The sequence below is a fragment of the Melanostigma gelatinosum genome (genome assembly GCF_949748355.1).
Source record: "Melanostigma gelatinosum genome assembly, chromosome: 2".
Taxonomy (NCBI): domain Eukaryota; kingdom Metazoa; phylum Chordata; class Actinopteri; order Perciformes; family Zoarcidae; genus Melanostigma; species Melanostigma gelatinosum.
This window is the reverse complement of record NC_136635.1, coordinates 24,285,998-24,307,885: the sequence shown is the minus strand read 5'-3', so window position 1 is coordinate 24,307,885 and position 21,888 is coordinate 24,285,998. Positions and strand designations below refer to the sequence as shown.

The 21,888-nt window shown below is 45.1% G+C and overlaps 1 protein-coding gene across 3 annotated transcripts in view; it reads left to right on the top strand.

The window, feature by feature from the left end:
• The window catches only part of shf (Src homology 2 domain containing F), an 84,969-nt gene extending 64,567 nt beyond the window's left edge, over positions 1 to 20,402 (top strand). For 2 of the 3 annotated variants that reach the window (XM_079284944.1, XM_079284943.1), the window contains 3 exons: positions 11,275 to 11,449; positions 11,625 to 11,744; positions 17,196 to 20,402. In XM_079284944.1, the coding sequence (XP_079141070.1) occupies positions 11,275 to 11,449; positions 11,625 to 11,744; positions 17,196 to 17,382 (482 nt within the window). In that variant the 3' untranslated portion in view covers positions 17,383 to 20,402. Of the gene's footprint in view, positions 1 to 5,178; positions 5,326 to 11,274; positions 11,450 to 11,624; positions 11,745 to 17,195 lie in introns of all 3 variants that reach the window. The other variant, XM_079284942.1, reaches the window with a different exon arrangement.
• Positions 20,403 to 21,888: the final 1,486 nt, after the last annotated feature.

Sequence of the window (21,888 nt, the reverse complement as noted above, 5' to 3'; positions counted from 1 at the left end):
GTCTTCGTTAATGATGGGGGAAGGAGAGCAGACTAACGCTCCATGCTGCAGACCTTTTCCCTCCGCTGTCCGTACCGCTGCCTGCTCGCTCGCCTGCCTCGTCACAACACTTGGTTTGGTGTTATTATTCACTGTTGGGCTATCTCCTGACAGGTATGCAATGGAATGTAAATTCCCTGCCTTGTTAGAGTGTTAGGGGGGGGGGTGTACTTGTGGTTTGGTTAATCACTCATCCTCGCTGTCCCCCCTACATGCACACACACACACACACACACACACACACACTCACTCTAGACTGGACCCACACTCGCCACAGCCTCTTTCCTCCCTCCCTCATGGCTGCTGACTTGGTGATGGATGAGACGGGAGGTGAAGAGTGAGAAATACACATTCGAATTTGACCGTATGAAGAAGCCTGCGTGTGAGGCCGAGAGAAAAGTGTGCTCGCATGTCCGCCAGCGTAAGCCCGTATGTTTTGACTCACTCGCACACCCAGACGCGGACATGCCGCCATCGGAAATCTGAGCCTCGTCACAGCAGGACTGGGATTGAGAGCCATTGTCACTTAATCTCCTTGCCCTCCGTTACCTGCTACTAACTCCTTTCACTTGGCCCCCGGCCAGCGGGGATACCATGCATTCAACACGGAAGATAAGAGAAGGCGCTGTCGCTTGCTCCCTCAGGTCTTGGGGAGCTTTATGGTTTTTTTAATGAATCTTCGTGGGCTTAACGACCCCAGAAACCTGAGGCTCAAGTCTAATGTCCTAAAATAAATAATTGATTCAGTTACAGTCCTGCGCGGGTTATTTGCACCTCACCTGGGTTAAAGCCAGCTGTTTTGTGGGTGCCATGGCTCCGTTTCTGTCTGGCCCCCCCCCCCACGCTGTCTGTCATTCCTCAGCTCTGTCTCGTCCTCCCGGCCTCGGCAGCAACACCCTGCTGATAACCTTCCTGACAGCGCTCTTTCATGGGCCTCAAATGTGTCCTGCCCTCTTTTCCCTGAGTGCTGCCACAGGTCTTATCTTCACTCACACACATTGGCCACACACACAACAGCACTGTAAACCTCCCTCACAAAGTACAGGAGCTTCTACGGGAAGCCCCCGTAGAAGCTGCTGCTGGCCGGGCATCTCTAACGCATCTCTTCCTTCTCTCTCCTGATAGAAGAACAGGGAAAAGGCCTTGCCGCTTTCATTGTTAATGCCAAAGCAGATCTGCGCTTTGAAAGAGAGCCGGACCGTATAATGTGGCGGATACAGTATGCGGAGAATCGTGAGGTGGCATTTCAGTTCCCACGGAGCGTTACACAGTTGTTATCTGTAATGATTTGGGTGCCGACGGAAAACAAACACGTCTTCAGAAGAGGCTGGTTTTGTTTCCAAGCTCTTCTGCTTACAATGCGTGGCATAAACACTGCAATCTTCCAGCTTGTTTTGAATATTCATGCAATTAGCCCCGACTAAATTAAGCAGAACTAAATGAAATGCCGTTGGTGGAAACAAGCATTGCTGCTGATTTATGGTGCTGCAATGTTTACAGTGATGAAGTGCTGTGGGCTAATGAAAAGCCTGGGTAAACAAATACCTGGCTTTAAAGATAGATCTGCTCCGGGGAGAACAAAGGGGAGGTAAACACGATAAATAGGGTCCATTGTCCATTGTTCAAGTGTTCTCTGGTTCTTTTGATGAGCTGTAATCAACATGCAGGCAACGATTAACCAGCCGCAGCGTTTACGCCACACGAGCTTACAGAATGCCCACCTCCAGACCGGTGCTCAACCAGGCGGTGTCCAGTGTGAGTGACATCACGCCTTTCCAAAGCAAGCAGGGCAATGCAATGTACACACACACGCTGTTTTGAAATGTTCCTATTTGAAGTCCTAACATGGCCACTTTTGTGTGCCTAACTTGTATGCCCTCTGTCGGATTTGGAATTGTTAATAGCCTCTATTCCTGTGTCAACACTCGGCCTTGCGTACTAATATGGATTATGCAGATCAGAGGTGGCGTATTGATCCAAATGCAGTCAGATGAGATGACAAAGATGTCGTTCTCTTTGGCTGTGTTTACATATTCCCTCAGAAATAGTCCATGTGTTGGGCTTTCTGTCTTTTGATGACAGAAAACACAGACACTGCTAGAAATAATTACAAAAGCCCGAGCCTAATTGTATTCAATAATCATGAATTCAGACAGCGACTTTCTGTGTTATGCTACAAAGTCTTTGCATAAAGTGATTTACAGTGGGCAGGCGTACCACTTTAGATAATGACTAATGAACAACAACAACAAAGATTCACATGACTTAGACAGATTGTTATTTTATTTTCCTCCCGGATATTCACCGGCGGTCTGTGAAACACTTAACCTGTACCATCCACAGAGCTGATACAAGACAAAATCGTGTGGAGAGCCTTCGGGGTTGATGTGTGAATCAGCTCTAGTGTGCTGCTGTGCCGCCTCAGTCCAGCATTTGAATTTGTCACTGAAGAATGCTACAAGGTGTAAAGATGCACTCATCCATGCGGCAATGGATGGCACCTAGAGTCAATGATGACTCAAAGCCTTGGGGCCAGCAGGATTTTTAAATGCGTTACAAGGTGAAGGAGATTCCAGTCACTCAGAGTTTTAAAAAACAACAAAAAACACTCGGCTATTGAAGCAGCCTGTCTTAATTTTCACAGTGCCAAATGCCGTCATTCAGCTGTGCAACCAAGTGCATCTGAGCCACACTCACCAAAGTGGTCTCACAGTGAGGCTGCAGAGTGGAGGCAGCCTTCTGCTCCCCAAACAATTACACGCTAATCTGCAATGTGAAATGAGTATTAGGCTTTTAATCTCATAGGAAGAGAGTCCCCTACATCAGCCCAAAGTAGTGGAAGTTACATTATCTCCCAGAGTTTCTGACCCTCTGTCTCCATTCCCCACCCTCCAGTCCCACTGGTCCATCAGGGTAGACCGCAAGCAGCTCCTCCTTCCAGCCACCTCTCTCTCTCTCGAGGGGGGGGGGGGGGGGGGGGGCAGCAGCAGCTCTTTAATTGCTTGTCGGATTGAATGTTCTCCAGCTTCTCCCATACATCCAGCCCGCAGATATTCTTTCTCATTAGCATGTCCTGTACCACCGCCGCTGCTGCAATTCCTTGCAGGATGGAAGACAAACAAGTTCATAACATTATGCTCTTCCTCCCACTGAAAACCAGCCTGTATGCCAGCCAATACAGCACTAATGGTTATGTATGCAGCTGCATTGTTTTCCTCTGAGATACAGCAGCACTTGGTCAACTCTCTTTGGAGGAGTGTTACTCTGAATCAAAATGTGCCTCTAACTCTGACACAATAATTGCGGTTGTTACTACTGTCTTAATAGGAATCTCTAGTCTCAAATTAGAAGTTATTAACATGTTGTACTGTGGGTAATTCCATGAGCAGTAAAGGTTCCTATAACCGATGTTGACGAAAGCTACAAAACTACAACCCAGCAACTTATTGAGGTGTCCCAAACTGGTCCTGTATTCAATATCTGCTCGCTGTCACATTGATGATTTCAGATGATTTCGCTTTGATATCACTGAAAGTTTTGTTTGCCACTTTTATCCCATATGTTCATTTCATACTTGAATGTGAGTTTTTGTCAGTTAACTCTTCTAAAGTTAAATTGGGCTGAAGGTCTTCTCGCCACTTGTCTATGTGTTGTATCGTTAGTTTTGTTATATTTTCCCTTTTTCTTAAATCGTCTGTACTTTGGTTCCTGTTGGTTGGTGCTTCTCAGGTGTCTCTTTTCGGGCCACACCTGCAGTGTTTGTTCTTTCAGCACCTTTAGTAAGCTGGTTTCACTGTTTTTGATGCTTCTGACTTCGTATTAAGGACATTGTCTGACATTAGTAGGAACTGAATTCATGAAATCGCACTCATTTTAGTCCCTTGTACTTAGGTCCATCTACGGCGGTAACATCTCCAGCACCATGGAGAGTGATATTAAAATGTAGCACCGTGAGTTGCCCCACTTGAAGATCTGTGTTTGATCATTCATGTAAAAAAAGAGTTATGGAATACATAACATTTTTAACTTCTGGAGGAACACACGGTGTTTTTCGAAAAGCTCCACTTGCTGGCCTATGTTTCTTTATTAGCCTTGGTTTCTAACACGATCGCTTTCTTGGGTGATGTGAAAAAAACCTTATCTTAAGCTATTTGACAAGTGGCCCTTGCTCAGTGACAGATATGCTTTTGCAAGGGTGCTCCATTTACCCTGGTACTACCCAGGCAGGACATAAGGAATACATTATTTAAGGGGCGAAGCCCGGGGAGCGTCCACTGCCAGGATGGATGCTCTGCGGTACATTCCAGTGAAGGATATTGTGTGCAGTGTTGTTTATCTTCATATAGAACCTTATATCTTTTTCTCAAACTCAGCACAAAGACTAACAGCGGAGTGTATGCTGATGTACTGTATCAATGACTATCTGTTGCTGAGCTCAAGGCAGTTTAATACATTATGGCCTTCACATGTGTGGTGCAGCAGTGTATTATTTGGGCCAGCCTCTGAACTAAGGCCTGTCATGCAGCACGTCTCGCATCCATTCCTGTAAAAGTAGGGATTAAGAACTTTGCATTGCCCTGTATCTCTGGTGAGATTGAGGTTAGTCATTGTGGGTTCCAGTCTGGATTGTTGCGTGAGAGCCAAAGGAGAGGGGAAGAGAGGCCAGAGAGCCCAACTTTTCACGTAGGGTTGGGGTTTAATAGCGCTTTATACAATCTGAATCTGTCCTTCCAAATCCCTTATTGAACATTTGTAAGTAACCTTTGACCATTAGCCCGTAGTTCTTTAGAAATCCAGGAATGTTAGATAACCTGGAATCAAATCCAATATGGCACCCGCTATCAGAACCCAACCCTATTTACTGGTAAACTAACCACTTCTTTTTCAGTCCTGTTGTATTCCTTTCAGCTACTGCTGATTCTTGGATCACAGTATAAAACGTATCTCTTCCACAATGCTGGCATCTTCTGCCTCAATCTATTTTTCACTTACCGCTTCTTCCTTTTCTCCTTTTTCCTCCCTGTTTCCTGTCATTACTTACCTTTCCTCACTCCCTTTGTCGTTGTCCATTGATGCCTCTCTCCGCTGTCCTCTCCTTCCCTCCCATCTCTCCTCCGGTGACTTGGTCGACACTTGCAGTAGAGATTAAAGTGATCAAGGACCTACCGTGGCCCCCTCCCGTGGGGCAGCTCAACACCAGCCCTCCCCTGGTGGAGGAGCTGGAGTCTCCCTCCCAGACAGCTCAGCCCTCGCCAGGACAGACGAGCTGTGACCAGCACCACCATGGTGGGTGTTGTCCGGCGTCTTTCCCATCAATTACCCCCCATTTCCACCCGTCAGTCCATTGATCCATTGATCCATCATCCATCCGCCTAATCCCTTCAATGTGGTTATATAAGCATTTGTTTCTCTCTGTTTATCTGATCTTATTAAGGAACAGTTTGATTGGTGAAGAGTGTGCATGCGTTCACTAAACCAGTAGCATTGAAGTCTGATTTGTTGCATATCTGCACTTTTACACCAGTTTTTGTGGATGCGCTGAAATTTCAGGAGGGAATTTAGAAAAATAACTAACCAATCACATAGCTGGCTACCAAAGACATACATATCGCTTGCAAAGAATATCACCAATAATCCTCCTGCTTAAAATGGTTTCATGTATGAACTGGAAACAGAACAGGTTTTAAGGATCATCCTTACAAAACATACCAGCAGCTCAGACGGGCTAGGATAATGTGAACATGTCCGCTTACACTTAACTGGTCAGTGATGACTTACTGACATCTGTGTGATATGACTTTAGGTAGCAGCTCAGTAATTACTGCACTTTTCCATCTGGATTACATGTGGCAGAAAATCACTAATTCTCGTGCCGGTTTTAGGGCTGACGGCTCATTAGTTTTGATTGTGCTAAACTGCCTTCTGCATGCGTAATTGCCATTCGCTGTGACCCCCATTTCCTCTTGTCAACATACTCATAACAGTCCCAGATGTCCCTCTGGCCCGCTGTTCTCTCCAACTCATTTGAGTCACCTCTTGATCAGAGTCTCTTCACCTCAGGGTTTAGCCTTATTTACCATCTTATCAATCACAATGGACAAGTAGTCATCTGTTTTCAACCGATAAAGCCATTAGTTAATTCGTGAATCTTGACTGTTGTAATTACCAGGGGAAAAGAGGGACGTGTAGCAGAACTAATGCCAAGAATGGGATTTCCCCTGGCAAAGTGGGAAGACTTAGAGTGTGAGACCATGTAAGAGGACACCGCTGTGTGCTATAGGCGAGGACAGGGCAAGAAGCTGATTTATATCCATAAATCCATGGGAAAGGTTCTGGTTCCCTCTGTGATGTCAGTGGGTTTAAGATTGGCGTCCAGCTGTAAAGTGATCCCTCTCCCTGTCTGAGCCAGTGTGGCCCCACTCTACATCATAGGAGTCAGAGGCCACTGTGGCAGACAGAGGGGGGGGTGATGGCCTCTGCAACCCTTGTGAATACAGTTACAATGCACTCTCTTGACCTGGGCGGACAGGCGGACCCTCAGTCGCACACCAAGACATTAGTCATCCGTTACACACGGGAGTGTTTACGTGCTCTAGATTGGCTCAGCCAGGATACAGAGCTAAGAGTCTGTACGTGTCTGTAAAGGCTTCTGTGGCTTGCTCTAATATAGACCAAGAATAAACAACATCCATTACAGTTCAGGGGAATCTGACTGATCCGTAAACCTCATTATCAAAATTGTAATGCGACTTGACAGGACAGATATTACATCTACATATAAATGGAAGTCACTTTCCTCTGAGTATAATGAAGAAATTGACCCTTTTTTTGTTACATGAATTAATTATCCCACACTTTGAAGCATTGGTGTCACCTTCTCCTGCCTCTACTCCTAAGAAGACTTAAAGAAAACAGAATAATTAAAGTATATCCAAATTTAATTTCAAATAGATCCACTAGCTGACACTTTGGAGGGTCATTCCTTAGTCTTGAAAAAGCCTAATGAGAGTTTCATTTTTGGATCTGGCATATTCCTAGATGGTGGAATCATTAGAGATTAACTTCTGGATTCAGCAACAAGCAGCTCTAAAACATATATTATTAAAAAGCGTCCAACAAATCAGTATTGGAGTTCCTGATGCACATAATTAATATCAACGTAAAAGTAAGCTATTGTTAAAGCTGCCAGTTTCTGGGGTATCACCACGCCGAGCACTATTTTCAGTGTGCGGTGCATTGTGATGAGATGCAGACCTGTTCATCATTTCACACGTCCTGGCTGGAAATTTTCACAATACGACGGTCGATGGCACACTTTACCCCTCAGACTAGTCATCCTTTTTGAGAGGGGCACCATTAGTAAATGATGGTTAATTAAACAGCCTAATTAGAGAGATTTGCTCAGGAATGTGTGCAAGGGAAGGGTCATATTCGGGCCGTTCACAGGCCTCATGCATATTATTCTAACTCTGTTTTTTTGGTGTTTTTCTTACTTTATGTTTTGAACACCCTTGAAAAGTTTACCATTCCATTTTACAGTGTTTCCTTATTTAACAGGCTTTTTTTGTGATGTTTAATGGTCACTGTAAATATCTCTCTACGTTCTTACGGCATTACTTTGTCTCGTATTGTGCTGTGCTGTGCTGAATTACATTGCAGCGCTTTGTGTTATGGATTGGTCGGGAGTGTAATCACGGAAATGTCTTTTTGACCTCTGTGTTTATCTGCGTCCTCTCCCTAACTCAACCCCTCTGTGTTTTATAGAGCTCTCTAAAGGAAGCCATGTGTTTGAAGGGGGCAGGTCTTTAAGCCATCAGTCACCATCTGACTGACAGTTCAATCTGATACACAGATTCCATTTGCGGTGCTTTACAAGCAACAATACTGATAACACACACCGATGCCCCTGCACATTTACGTACGTGTCTTTTTGCGTGCATGTGAAGGTGTGCACGTGTGTTTTCACCTTCTCATCAGGGTTTTGTTCCCCTCCTGGGCCAATCCTCTCGTCAATCTCCTGTCCGCCATGTCTCAGACCGTGTGCTCCGGAGAATGAGTTTAGCTACCTCCCATTGATATTCAGCCCTAAAACCGAATTCTACAGCAACTTGAAGCCGTAGTGTTTGTGAGACGCCTGGCAAATCAAAGAAAACACGGGTTCATTCACTGTCGAGCAAATCAAACGGAAGCTTTTGTTTTCGTTTGGAGCCTCTCCCTTCAGGGTAATACGAGACTAAATAAATAAATGAAAGACTCTGCTCTGACAGGGAAGGTTGATGGGGTGAGCTCCTCTGACAATAGCCACTCAGCCCTCTGTAGGAAGTGGAGGAAAGAAAATGTTTAAATCAAGGTCACATAAGGCAGTGATTGTGTTAAATCTGGGAAAGTGTAGGATAGGAATTAGTGGGGGTGCTGGGAGGATTTAAAATGTGAAGAGCTGAGGTCAGGCGGATGGCTGAGAGGGCTGTGGATCCACTGACAGATGGACTGTGCGGGGAAACCAAGATAGCAACATTCATCCTTATTCCACTCCACCGTTTCTAGCTTCAACTGTTAAGATCCCTGAACAAAACACATTATGTCTAAGTGCATATTTTACCCAATTTGTATATGGACGTATAGGTTGCGTTTAACAATTTAGTTACAGGATCAGACATATCTAGAGACTGATAGTGCTGCTTTAGGGCCATCAGAAGATAACGGATCAAAGCTGCTCCTGCTTTTTCTCTATGAGACGAGCAGACATTCCTCCACAGCCAATTTGCCATTATCTTTTTCTTTCCCTGACAAACAAAAACACAGAGACCGAGAGAGACAGGACTGGAGTGTGTGGGATGAAAGGATCAAAAGTAAAGGTGGGGGGGGGAAGAGAGGAAGGGCTGGACATATGCAAACAGGAAGAGAGAAATTGAAAGCGAGGAAGGGAGTGAGAGAGCTATTGACTGCGTCTTCATGTTGTGGTGTGTCAGCGTTGACGGGGATGAGCGGAGCAAACATGCATCTCCCTTGTCCCCTTGGTCAGTTTCCATGGAAACGCTATCTCTCACCCTTGCACGTATATACTGTATGTTCATCCTGCCTGCACTGTATTCCCCCGGCAGTCAGCATGTGGTTCAAATGGACTGTATGGAGAAAGTAGAGAACTAATGACGTCTTCCATGTGGGACTTATGGGCAACACAGAAACATCATTTGACGGCCTGTAGTTCAAGCATCAGACCCCGAGGAAGAGACGCTACAGCTCACAGTCGTCCACGGGTCTGAGGTTAGAGCCACAATTTGCCCAGCCGTCATCCAACAGTACAATTTGGCTGTCGTTTTAAGACTCGGCCCAAAGCCCTATAATGAACAAAAGTGCAGAGGCCAAGATAACAACGGTAGGCGGAGTCATGTGCTATAATCCTTTGTATGAGTTTATGTTTAGGGGACTGCTTCAGTGAGCTGAAGGCCAGCCAGTTAAACCTGGAGTTGAGTAGGAGATGAAGGGGAGCACCTGGTGGTCGGAGCTGAAACTGCAGCACTCTGTTTCAATAGTCGTACCTGCTGTTGGCTCATATTCCATCACAGGCAGTGGTGGAAGAAGTACGCAGATCCTTTACTTAAGAAGAAGTACTACTACAACAATTTCAAGGTGCTCAATGTATTGCTCATTCCTTTTATTGGAACACTGTCTCAATAGAACGTTGGTGATTTTATTGGTCCAGTCAAAAACAACGCTCTTTCATCGCTCTCAATGAATGGTGCCGATAGAGAGTTACTGTTACTCCAGCACACTGTAAATGGTTGGCTCTGTAGACAACAATAATCAAAATAATAATAATGTATTGTTATTACAGTCTCTACAGACAGTCCTATGTTCTCGTGTTCAGCCCTACTTAGGGCTGAACACGTGTCTCGTGTAGCCTAAATTGATTGATGGATACTTTCAGCCCTCCCGCTCAGTGTGGTACAGGAATACTTGGCAAACTTACAAACTGTTAAGTGTAATGGAATCCTCTGACTGGAATACGGAGTCTAGACGGACCCATCTCCATCGACATGTGGAGAACACAGTGCCTGGCTGTCTGTACGGTACCTGCCATGTTCAGTCCAGGTAATTAAACACGGGACGAGACGCAAGACCGGCCATTAGCGAGGCAATGGCTGTGAGTTTCATGCCACATTAACTCCTTCCATCAAAGGCTCAGCTATGTGTTGATCTTAAACATTTTAGCTGCCAGCAATCTCCAGCTAAAGCTCGTCATATAGTTGTTGATGTTGTTGCTCGAGAAGCGTGTCAGTGGCTCTAAATGGGCCTTTCCAAAGCCAAGGGGGCTACGATATCAATCACAGTGATGGATGACGGCGGGGAATGGGCTAAAAAAAACACATGTACGTAGAGGCACACCGACGACCACACTGCTGCTCCAACCTCCATAACCCCCCCCCCCCCGACAGACGTGAGAATTCACTTCTGCATTCGGCCTTGTGGACATTATCCTCTCTTTTGTTCTCATGTTAGCTTCAGTAAATAGCAGTAAAAGTTCTTTCGTGTCCCGGTTGGCTGTGGAGTTGCTCAGTGACCTCCAGCAGTCATGTCGTGAGCACAGGTCACCTCCGGCCCCCACATGCCATCAAACACTTCCCTGTGAAGTTGCCAACACAGCTTATCATGCCCACCGTTGACCGTGAGAGTTTAGGAAAGCCAGTTTGTTCTGACCTGCAGTACCTGTGCGTGGGATTTTTTTCGCATGACTTTTCCAAGTGGCCTTGTTTGCATGGCTGTGCACATTTGTTTGTGTGTAGTTAGAGAGTGTACGTGGACACACATACTGTAGTATATGCGGGTGTATTTACAGATGCGTGTGGTTGTTTGAGTGGTTGGGAGGAAGTTTGCCTGTGTGTGTGTGTGTGTGGGTGTGTGTGTGTGTTTTGTCTCAATGGGATGTGTGCACAGTGTGGCAGGATTGATTTATGCCTCCACCACTGTGTGTACGTCCTTCAGTTGGATGAGTGACACAGAGTGACATTGTGTGTGTGTGTGTGTGTGTGTAAAAGCACAACACACTCCATTGCTATGTTCTAGTTTAGTAGATATATTTAACAGCAATTTACATCATAACTTTTTCCAATGTTTTTAAGCACACCAGCTTTCCAAGTGAGCTTAACCTAAAAGCTAGCTGAGGTATACATATACAGTGCATGCATATTCTTCCAGATTCAAATGTTTCAACTGTTGCATTTTTCCTGATTACAGTCCAGTTTGATGGTGTGGAGAAGTCCCGAATGTCGCCTACCATGGAGGGGAAAACACGCCCGCTGCAGCGACACTCCAGTGGCTGTCTGGTCAACACCAAAATGTCTTCACTGGACCACTGCAGCTCCTCTCTCGGGGAGCGTGTTGACCCCACCATGCCCCTGGAAGGCCAGTTGTGAGTCAGATCACGATGTCACTTTGTTATGACTGCATTTTATTGCAAATACACCACTTTGGCCCTTTTCGTGAGCAGATTTGACCCTTGTTGTTTCATTTCTTTTGTTCCATTTTCTGCCATTGCTTTCTTCTCTCTTCTCGCTCTCATCCCTACTTCCTACTGCTCCCTGTAGCTGGTACCATGGAGCGATCAGCCGAACAGATGCGGAGTCTCTGCTCAGGCTGTGTAAGGAGGCCAGCTACCTGGTGAGAAACAGCGAGACCAGCAAGAACGACTACTCCCTCTCCCTTAAGTAAGGACACCACTCTCTTTCTTTAAATAGCATTCTCCAAACAGTGCTGAGATAAGATTAGATTGTAATAAAGGTTAAGGGTTTTTTCAGAGACGCGTAGAGCCAGAGAAGTGTAGCAGCTACCCATGCTTACCGCTACCCATTGTGGACGAATCCAACGTCTTGCTCACAAAGGTTCCTTTTAGTCTGCTGACTCGGCCTTTTTAATATGGTAATCGATTTCACCTTTCAGACCTCTATCTCCCACCTACATCCTCCCCGTCCCTTGTCCTCCACCTCCCCCGGGAACCCCTCTGACCTCTCCCCGTGGGCTCCTTGGTTTGCTGATGTCATGCTCACAACACAGTTAACGTTGCCCTTCATCAGCGCCCCCTGATCCCTGCCGCATATCCAGCCGAGGGTTTGAAGGAGCCGCTGTGATTGGTTTAGTCTGGTCTGACATTTGGTAGAGGGTTGCTTTGGTTTTGAAGTCGCATCCCATTCTTTTTACGGGAATGTGTACCTTTGGCGGGTTTGGTTTCATGATTTTCTTTGTGCGGTGCGTGTACCAGGTGTCATGACTCATAACCACAAATTTGTAGCCATCTGAAAACTTTTTCCATTATTTTCATGCTACTGTAGCTGACTGTCTAACTTCCTGTCTCGGAGGCTGATCATCTGTTTACTTACTCATTGGAAAAAAAGAAAACAGCAAAGCCTCCTAAATGCTGAACGACAGACTTGCAACAATACAGTGTTTCAGACAAGACGCTTGCAAACATTTAAAAGACATTAAACAAGCGTACAGTGCACTGAACACACGAAACAAAACACACATAGTATCCAGAATCATATGCCGAGGAAGACAAACAGGAGGGAACAGACCTTGTTAAGGAAGCAATTACAAACTCCAAATGAATTAGCCTCCAAACCCTCTGTCTGCATGCGGTTTCTGGCTACAGGGGCCGAGAACATAAAAGCCTGTTTGCTCATTTCAGTGCGAGCCTCAGGGACAGACGGTAAGAGGGTGTCATTTGAGCACAAACAACAATTACTAGTTTTACGGCAGTTATGAGAGGGGAGCAGACTAAGGATGAACAGAGGTATAGGTGGACTATACCCGTACGTACCTCCATGTAGATAGAACAAAAGGTTCTTTCTATAGGGGGGCGTTGACATTGACAGTGATATTGCAGGGAGCGAATTTTGCTAATACACTTCTAATTGCACTTTTGGAGCATGAACCGAGAGTGAGATATTTTTTTGTCAAACTAGAAAGTATGAATCCCCCCCATCTCTCTAATATGGTGTAAAAGATGACCGAATGCTGGAGGCTTTACCTCACCAGATACAATTTCTGATTGCTATATTCTTTGAAAGCATTGAGTGGACGTTTTAAAGGGAGGAAGACCAGAAAGCGCTGGACATAATGAGTGTATCTGATTGTGTATTGTGATGCGGATCTGCTCCAAGATCTCATGGGTTTGCCCATGTGCCACCCGTCCACCAAATTTCATGAAAATGCAGAATTCTTTTATGTTAACCTTCTTTTTCAGTAATGGCCTCACTAACACTCATGTAGGAACAACAATACCCATCCCACAGCTGTGCAGCTGACTCTCAATAATGAGCTGCACTATTAGAGCAGATGAGAGAGGAGCACAGCTGCTAAAGTGTTTCACTAATGGGCTCAGTTGGTGAGGTAGGAGGAAGCTTTACTTGTTGGTTTATTTGCCATGCACTTGCCACTTCCATGCTTCTCTGACCTAAAGGCTAACAATGGTTGTTTGTCCTCCTGAGAAGCAGAAGAAGAGAAACCATGCAGTGCAGTTTGGTCTGGACTATACTCTTCACCACTTCTCCACATGTGGATGACCTCAGCAAACCCTGAAAGCTTTTTGGAGCCGTAATCAGAACGGGATTCAGCGGTGCCCTTGTGGCCCTAAGCAGACCCTTTTGGTTTGCTTATGCCTTAGGCAACCCGCACAGTTGATAGGGCTGACGCTGATTCGGGCAAAAGTCAAAGTGATAGAGAAAGGAGCGGCTAAGCAGGGGTGGTCTAACCTTTCATGCCAGGGGCCACAAGGGGAAAATGTGTATAGTTCTGGGACATGATGCTTTTGCTGCATTTGCTCGCTGAATAGCTGGCAGGAAAGTCGTCAAAATCATTAACGTAGACTGTTTCTTGAAGCTTCGTGCTTCTGTGTGTGTGTGAACTGCCATGTGTATATTTGTGTGAGTCAGCTCCTGGCTGTCACACAATGTCAAATCTTCTGGCTTTGGCATCAATCGGATCAAGCCTAGAAAACAGCGGGCTGATTGGCAGGAATGACAGGTGCCAGCACACAGGCAGAGGTTGCTCTGAGTTCAGCCTGCTCACACAGGCCCGTCTCCCCCGCTGCCGCTGAAAACGAGTCGAAACCCAAGGTGAGGATCCTCCATGTCTGAGGTTGCTGACAAATGTATAAGGCCATGAGGTGGTACATATGTGTGTTGCATTATTGATAAGGACAGACGTCGCTGAGACCTCCAGCCCCAAGAGTCCCCCGGTCTGACGGAAAGCATTTTCTGTCTGTTTTGCCCTCCTGACCCCTTTTTTCTGTTCACCTGCCGCTCTCCCCTCACCGCTCCTTTTCTCTCTTTTTCTCTCTCTCTCTGTGGAGAGCAACCCTTTAGGTGTTTGAAACACATTAAGCCCTTCACAAGTCTGTCAGAGCACAGTGTCGTCCTGTTCCTCACCTTGCGAGAGAGCTCTGCACAGCATGTTTCCGCTGGCGGAGAAGAGAAAGTTAGTGAACGAAGAAAATCCATCGACCAGAGTCAGTTTGATGCCACAACACAGACTGAGGGAGACTAAATTGCCAATTGAAAGAACAACCAAAAAGTCTTTGCATCGGCCATTTAAATACTTTTCCAAAGGCCCGTCTTGCTTTTTGTTTTCACAGATTTTCCTCTCTGTGGCTCAGACAAGACAAATGACGAGAAATATTCAATCTGACTTTTTGCCGCTTATACAGCCAATTGAAGCTTTTCATCAACCAGATTGTGATTTTGTTTCTTAAAACTTCTTCGCCTACTTCACACCACCAACCATTTCCTTCTTTTTTATCAATCGTGTATTACAGAATGCTTGGGCTCCTCCCAGGTAGACTCATTCAATTTGGGCTCATAGGAAATAATAGGCGAACAGGACATCTAATGCCCAGTAATGCTTAAAAAGGGTCATCGCTTCTGCCGCATGATCATTATCTTTTGGCGGATGACTTTGCCTTTTCTGGTGCCCCAGATTCATAACACTGTGAGCATCATCCAGGGAAGCAATCCAATATGTTGAAGGTGGAGATAAGCTGTGATTGTTGCCAGGCTGTGTTCCTGCTCTGAGGACTGCAGGGTTCAAATCAAAGTCATAAACATCAACAAACAGGACGGCAGACCTCCCCGCTGAGATCAATCCCGATTAGACAACAGAAGCCCGCAAACACAGGGACATGATAACGCCACAAAGGGGCCTGTCTTCTCAAAAATAGCCCCCATATTCATTTTATCAACAGCTCGGCCATATTGCTCCGTCGTCCTGTTTAGGACTGTAACGTGATGAGCAGCCCTGAGCACCGACTGTAGCATCAGTTGGGAATCTAAAAACGATGCCATTGATGTGTTTGTCCTTTTAAGTGTGGCTCATAGACCTCATAGATCTCTTTCTCTGTAATAGTAATAGTAATCACACTAATGCTAGAGAAAGGATTGGTCTCATCTGTTGACATAACCTCACAGGAAGGAATCTCCGTTTATCGGTTTACACGTGTTCTCTTTCTTGAAGGGAGTTTCTGTATTGAACCCTGTACGTCTTTGGCTGTTTTCCACTTCAGTGTTATCTCTGTCCAGGTTTCTCTCTCTGCATCACGGAGAGAACACGTCCGCAGGCTTTACACATGCAATTACAAGATAAGTAGAGAATAGACTCGCCTCGTACGTATGAGGTGCCTAAAGCCTAATTCCTGCTCCTGTAAATCACACATAATAAGTATGTATTTACACTGGGAATATATTCAACGACCTCAAGAAAATGGCTTTTTTTTTTATATATCAGTCGTTTGGTTTGTCTGACCGACTATCCATCAACCCATAAGTAATAAGAGCAGAAACAAAAGGAATGTGGAAAAGAGAAGCCTGGCATGTGATACAGGTTGTAAACTTCCTCAACACTCTTGACCGCCCTGTCTTATCAAATCAGAGATGCCTGCTTGTCAGAAGGATATTCCCACTTCCTAGTTGTGTCGATAGTCGAATAAATAATATCTCCACTTAACACCTTGCATGTGCACAGTCCTCGCGAGAGTCTGTTGCTATCCTCCTGGCTGCCATTGTTCTGCGTTTCAGCAGCGGGGGTTACATTTCAGATTAGCGAAGGAGCAGATACGAAGTAGGATAGGTGGGAGTTTAGTGAGCTGGAAAGAACGGGTGCACATTGTGTTGATAATGGGCCATAATGCCCACTTGCAGCAAGGGAGTGCACAGTATTTGAGCCTGAAGCAATCGTAACTTGCTGGAAGCATGAGCTGCTGATTGAAGAAGCTATTATGCTAATGTCTTTTTGTGACGACAGATGATCAAACCGGTATATTTACAGCAGGATATATGGGGACCATTAGTTTTGTATCGGTTCCTTGCTGAAGCTTACTGTTGCATAGCTTAACTCCAAAAAAAGTCATTTTCTATTTTAAAGCAGAAGATTACTGGCAAGCCGTAAAATGTATTGATCGAAGGGGCCTAGAAACACACAGGGAGCTTTTAATTTGCCGTGCCTTTGTTGCTGTAGCTTGAGTGATATATCCTGAGGGTCCATTGGCCTCATCCTTGTGTTCTGCATGTGGAAGTCAGCACTTTAAGCAACCTGCCTTTTAGTCTCCTCCCCAGACAGCTCCAGAGTAATCCAGCTTTCAGGACATCGTCACGTACTGTAGGGAGCAACTATACTGTGGGAGTAAATGAGAAAGTCGCTGCCGAGGAGGGGAGATCTGTCGAGTTCCCCACATCAGCAGGCTTCTGGCACGCTTTTCTCTTTAAATAGTTTTTTTTTTTTCCAGCTTTTAGCCGTCGTGGCTCTCGGCTCAGTGATAGTGGGTTGGTCCACTACTTCGGTCTAGAGACTAAATTATCTCAACAATTATGAGGTGGCATAGTTTTCACTTCCCAGTACAAAGAGTAACAATTGATCATCTTTGCTGTTTAAGGTGTCCTGTCAACACTTTTAAAGAAGTCCCTTTTGTAACGTTTTTTGGGGGAAATACTTTTTTGGTCAAAGGGGGATTTTTCAGTTTCAGTACCACGAGTAGAAACATACATCCATGACGCTGACATCAGCATTTAGCTCGGACCCGTTAGTGTTGCCATAGTCTCTTAGAAAATGTGTTTTTTATCGGACTAATACCGTTTTGTCCGTCCCTCTCTTCTGTGTTCTTCTGTCTCCAGGAGCAGCCAGGGCTTCATGCACATGAAGCTGTCGCGGACAAAAGAGAACAAGTACATCCTGGGCCAGAACAGCTGCCCCTTTGACAGCGTGCCAGAGATCATCCATTTCTACTCCAGCAGGAAATTGCCCATCAAGGGTGCCGAACACATGTCCCTGCTCTACCCTGTGGCCATCAGGACACTATAGTGCTCCGGGTCACCTGCAGGCGTCGTTCCCTGCAGCACCCACTGGGCCCACCCTGTGGCTCAACGCTTCCTGTCCCTCTGGACAGAACCCAGTAGGCTCATGGGAAAGATGAACAGCGGCGTCCCAGAACTGCTGCTCCCGACTCACCTCACCGGCCGACAGATTCCCGACCTGTCTTGAAGGCCCACTGCATACTATCTTACACATACAGACTCAATGTTGCAGAAGTCTTTATTGTTTTAATCTTATTTTATTTATGACAGACGCCCACTTCATTGCATCACAGACTATCTGATGAACATCATTTCATTGATTCTTGAGCTGATTTCCCTTAGCACTTAACACTCAAAGAAACAGAAAGGTACAACGTTGTAACATGTGTCACTGGGGTGTACCTTTTATCAAAACAATGTTTTTCTAAGAGAGTGCACTTCATGAGAATTGTATGAACAAGTTTGACTGCCCATTTGGTTCGGCTCTGTTTATACTGTAGTTGTTGGTAAGGGGGCTTGAAGATTGTAAGCAGCGTGTAAAGGAAGCGACATTTATTAGGCATGTTGAGGGATATTGTCCACATGGGCCACATACAGTGGTCAGGATATTGAATAAACGGGCCTTCTATGAATGGGGAGTCCCCAGCTGCCGCAGAAATAGCATGTCTGTGAGCACTGCAGTCTGATCTCTCTATCTTGTCATAGTGCATGCTGTCTGCTATCCATCACTGAGTGGGTGTACCACACCAACGGCAGTGTAAGTACCATAGTGGTGAGACAGGCAGGAGATCATGATGGATGGGTCAACCCGTCTGACACAGTACAATTGGCCGAGGCCGGAGACCAGAGCCTGTCCAAATGGACCAAATTAGCCCCGCCCCCCGCTCCCCCTCCTTAGAACGGCTTTGCATCGGGAGAATGAAATATGCCTGCATTGTCTACCTCAGAAAATCAATTTCATTCGCCCATCTGCAGATCAATAGGTACAATGGGATTGCAGACTTCTATCTGCCCTCCCTTCAACATTCCCGATTCACTTAAAAATGGCATCATCAGTTTTAGGAATATGTTGTTGTTTTTTTGAGTACAGATTAACCAAGATTTTTTTAAATGAAAAAAAACAAGCGGATTTTCCAGATCAGCAATTGTATGTTTAGTCACTAATATGATACTGTGTGATGTCGGTGACACGCGTCTGGTTAATGCCTTATAATGCATGGGTCAAATCAGTCGGCTAGATCAGCTGATTTCCAGTTCTGCTTTTAACGATTGTTCTGTGACTGTAATTTATTTGGGGGTAATTATCACTGATGTGTTACTCCTTTGTGGTGGCCCGCTCTCCCTCATTGTTCCGTGCCGATGTGATCGTGTTTTCTGGGACTACTCCAGCCTCTTTTTCTGTGGTGCTTTGCATTTTTTTGCTGTTTCAAGTTGTGCGGAAAAAATGCACGTTTTCCTAGGTCTCCCCCGGACCAATCACAGAGCAGCCTGTTTGAACCGGAAATACACCTACCTGTCATGCTTCCACGTCATGCTTCCACGTCCCGCTATCATCTACCCTTTACTACCAGATGTGCATACATGTGTGACTGCGAGTGAGTATGCATGTGTCCAACACGCCCAACATGTGTGTGGGATCTGTACGCATATGAGAATGTGTGCACAGATTGTGTATTTTGACCCTGCTGGTACAAACTGGTGACGGCCCTTGCTTGAACCTCTTTGGTTGTCGGCACCTTTTTTCTTCTCCCCTGACCTCAAAGTATAATTCAGCCCCATGATTCATCGATATTCATTTCTTCTTGTATTTTCTCATGAACCACATTTTGTTTCAGCAACTCCTACGAATGACACGGCTGTCGTTGTGGCCGGCTCTCTGCAGTTTATTGTAACAGAACCAATAATATGTCAGCATATAATACCGCTGACCAATTACAGCAAGAAGAAGCCGAGTCTAATGAGCGCTTGTGACAAACTCTTCAGATGAAACCTTTGTCAGTCGTATGAGTTGCGCATTCTGTGGTTTAATGAGCAAATCCGAGTAAATGTAGAGATTTTTTGGGAGCTTTGGTCCAAGTGGAAAATGACTGACCCTTAGAATCAGAAACTGATGCAGCGAGCATGACCGCTGTATATACAAAAATCAAAGACATTTTGGCTTTGACTATATCTCCGCTGTGTGCTATGCAACTATGAACTGCAGTCATTGAAGGGGAAATGATTGGAGTGTGTGCCTCCACCAAATGCTTATGACAAATGTGATGGTACAAAATGTCCACCAGGAAGAGATGTTATCAGCAGAATGACCTGATTAGTTCATGAGCGTAATTAGCAGAAAGTTGGATGTATACAGACGTTTATTTTGTTGGGTGCGTTAGATAAGTAAGTCAAATGAGGGTGTCTGTTCATGTGATAATGCGACCTCTGCAGCTTTATTATGTTGTTGAAGTGGACCGATGTATTTCCTTGAGAGAAGATATCCTAAGAAGAAGTGCAAATTAAATAAACTATACATGTGATGTATCCTTTATCTTCCCTGTTTAAGAGATCAAATGTTGACAGTATGGCTCTTTACGTAGTTACTGCTGCTGATGAGTATTACTCTCTTATAGGGAAGAGCCTGTGTTTGACAGCTGCACTGCCTAGAGAGAGGCCTTAGCTTTGGAGGAAGGGAAAATTGAAAAAAAGGGGGGAGACGGAGGGGAGGGTGTCCTGGCAGGGGGAGACACACTCTTTACATTTGTGTATTTCTATCAAGAGAGCCTGAAAGAGCTCTTCTCCGCCCTCAGAAGTGTCTTAAAGTGTGTGTGTGTGTGTGTGTGTGTGTGTGTGTGGTGGAAGCAAACAACATCAGCCATTGACTTGCCCCGTGTGTATCTTGTGAATCACTTTACCGTGGTAAAGTGGCACGTATGACTTTCCTTTTGTGTACATCTCCGTGCCGCGTGTGTATGCACTACTATAACATATCTGTACAGTCCCTCATGGCCAAATGTATATACTGAATGTATTGTATGGGGACATAGAGGCATCAAGGTTCAAAATAAATAAAATTGGGTTTATGAGTTAATGTGTGATATCATGTTTCAGTGATCTTTTTTTTTTTCCGACCACATAATTATTTTATCAAGGGAAAAGCCCCTCCCTGTATCTTCACCATCACCAGTTTCCATGGTGAAGCCTTTTGTGAAGCAGTAGGAGAGCGACCATTGTTTGAGTCAAGGACAGAAAGCTGCAGCGATTATCAAGCCAGTGCTCCGGCACTTGTCCTCTATTGATCCATTCTGCAGCACAGACCTGTAATGTTGTTGTTTTTTCCGTTCGGTTGTTCATCCCAGAAGCGTTTGCTTGATGTGTGTCTGTCCCGAAGCTTGCTCGTCCATATTTCCTACCGTGCAATGAGGTTCTCTGGCCTTTTTTTTTTCCAATAAAGAAGTTCATGGAAGCGTTGTTATGAATGCAGGATATGTTAATGTTCGACGCTTGCATGTAGACATATTTTCCATTTTTTTGCATGTTCGGATGTCCTGCTGAGTACTGAAAAAAAAGACCATCTAGGTTATGCTAGAGGTTATTTTGAATTAATTAACTGGAGGTGTACCAAGTAAACGATGTCTGTGTTATAGCTGAATTACAAAGCTCCATAGACACAGGGGAATACCAGATCAGACCAAATCCATGTTTTATAGACGTTTTGCTACAACATCTTGTTGATTGTCCTAATTGTTTGCCTCTATTGAATTTCTCCTGCACAAGCTGTACTTTTTGCACTGCATTCTTACCTGTTTGTGGATATTTTTCAGCCAGACACATCACTATGATACTTACAAGGTATCACACCGTCGGGTGGTACTGCTACGTGTAAATGGAACTGCTCAGAGTCCAGCGTTTAGTTCGGTTTAAAGCCAATTTTAACAGAGCGATCCCGAATCTTATACCCTAAAAAAAATCCCTTTCAGAACTGCTGCATTGTGGAAAGCAAAAGCAGCTTTTACACATGCACATTCTGGCCCCACAACATCTGGCAGGCATTCAGAAAGAGCACGAGCAGCGAGCTGGTGAAAAGAAACATTGAACATTCACAGCCGCTCGAGTTTCTTGCTCGTAGGCAGAATCTGTAACGCACACACCTCGAGTTTAACTTCTGAGAGTCAGACAGTGTGGACTCTGTCTGTGCGGCTCACAGTGAAACTGTTTTCTGCATTTGTCTGCGTGCAATAATGAACATTTTTATGATGAGTGACGCGATAGATGTTATTGCACCGGTCTGCTTGTTTTTGGCCGCTTTCCTTTGGAAATGGCCTTGTAAATTTCCACATTAAAAGAGAATTAATAACTCGTTCAATCTCAGCACTGTCTACCAACATGCTTATGCACTGAATTATTGAGAAATTCAAAATTACATTTTAGATTCAGTTGTTGATTTTCCCTCATATCTCTCATCTTAATCAAATCCACGTCTTCAGACGAAAACAAGGACTGACGTTGCTATTTAGAATTTCTCCCGGTGGTT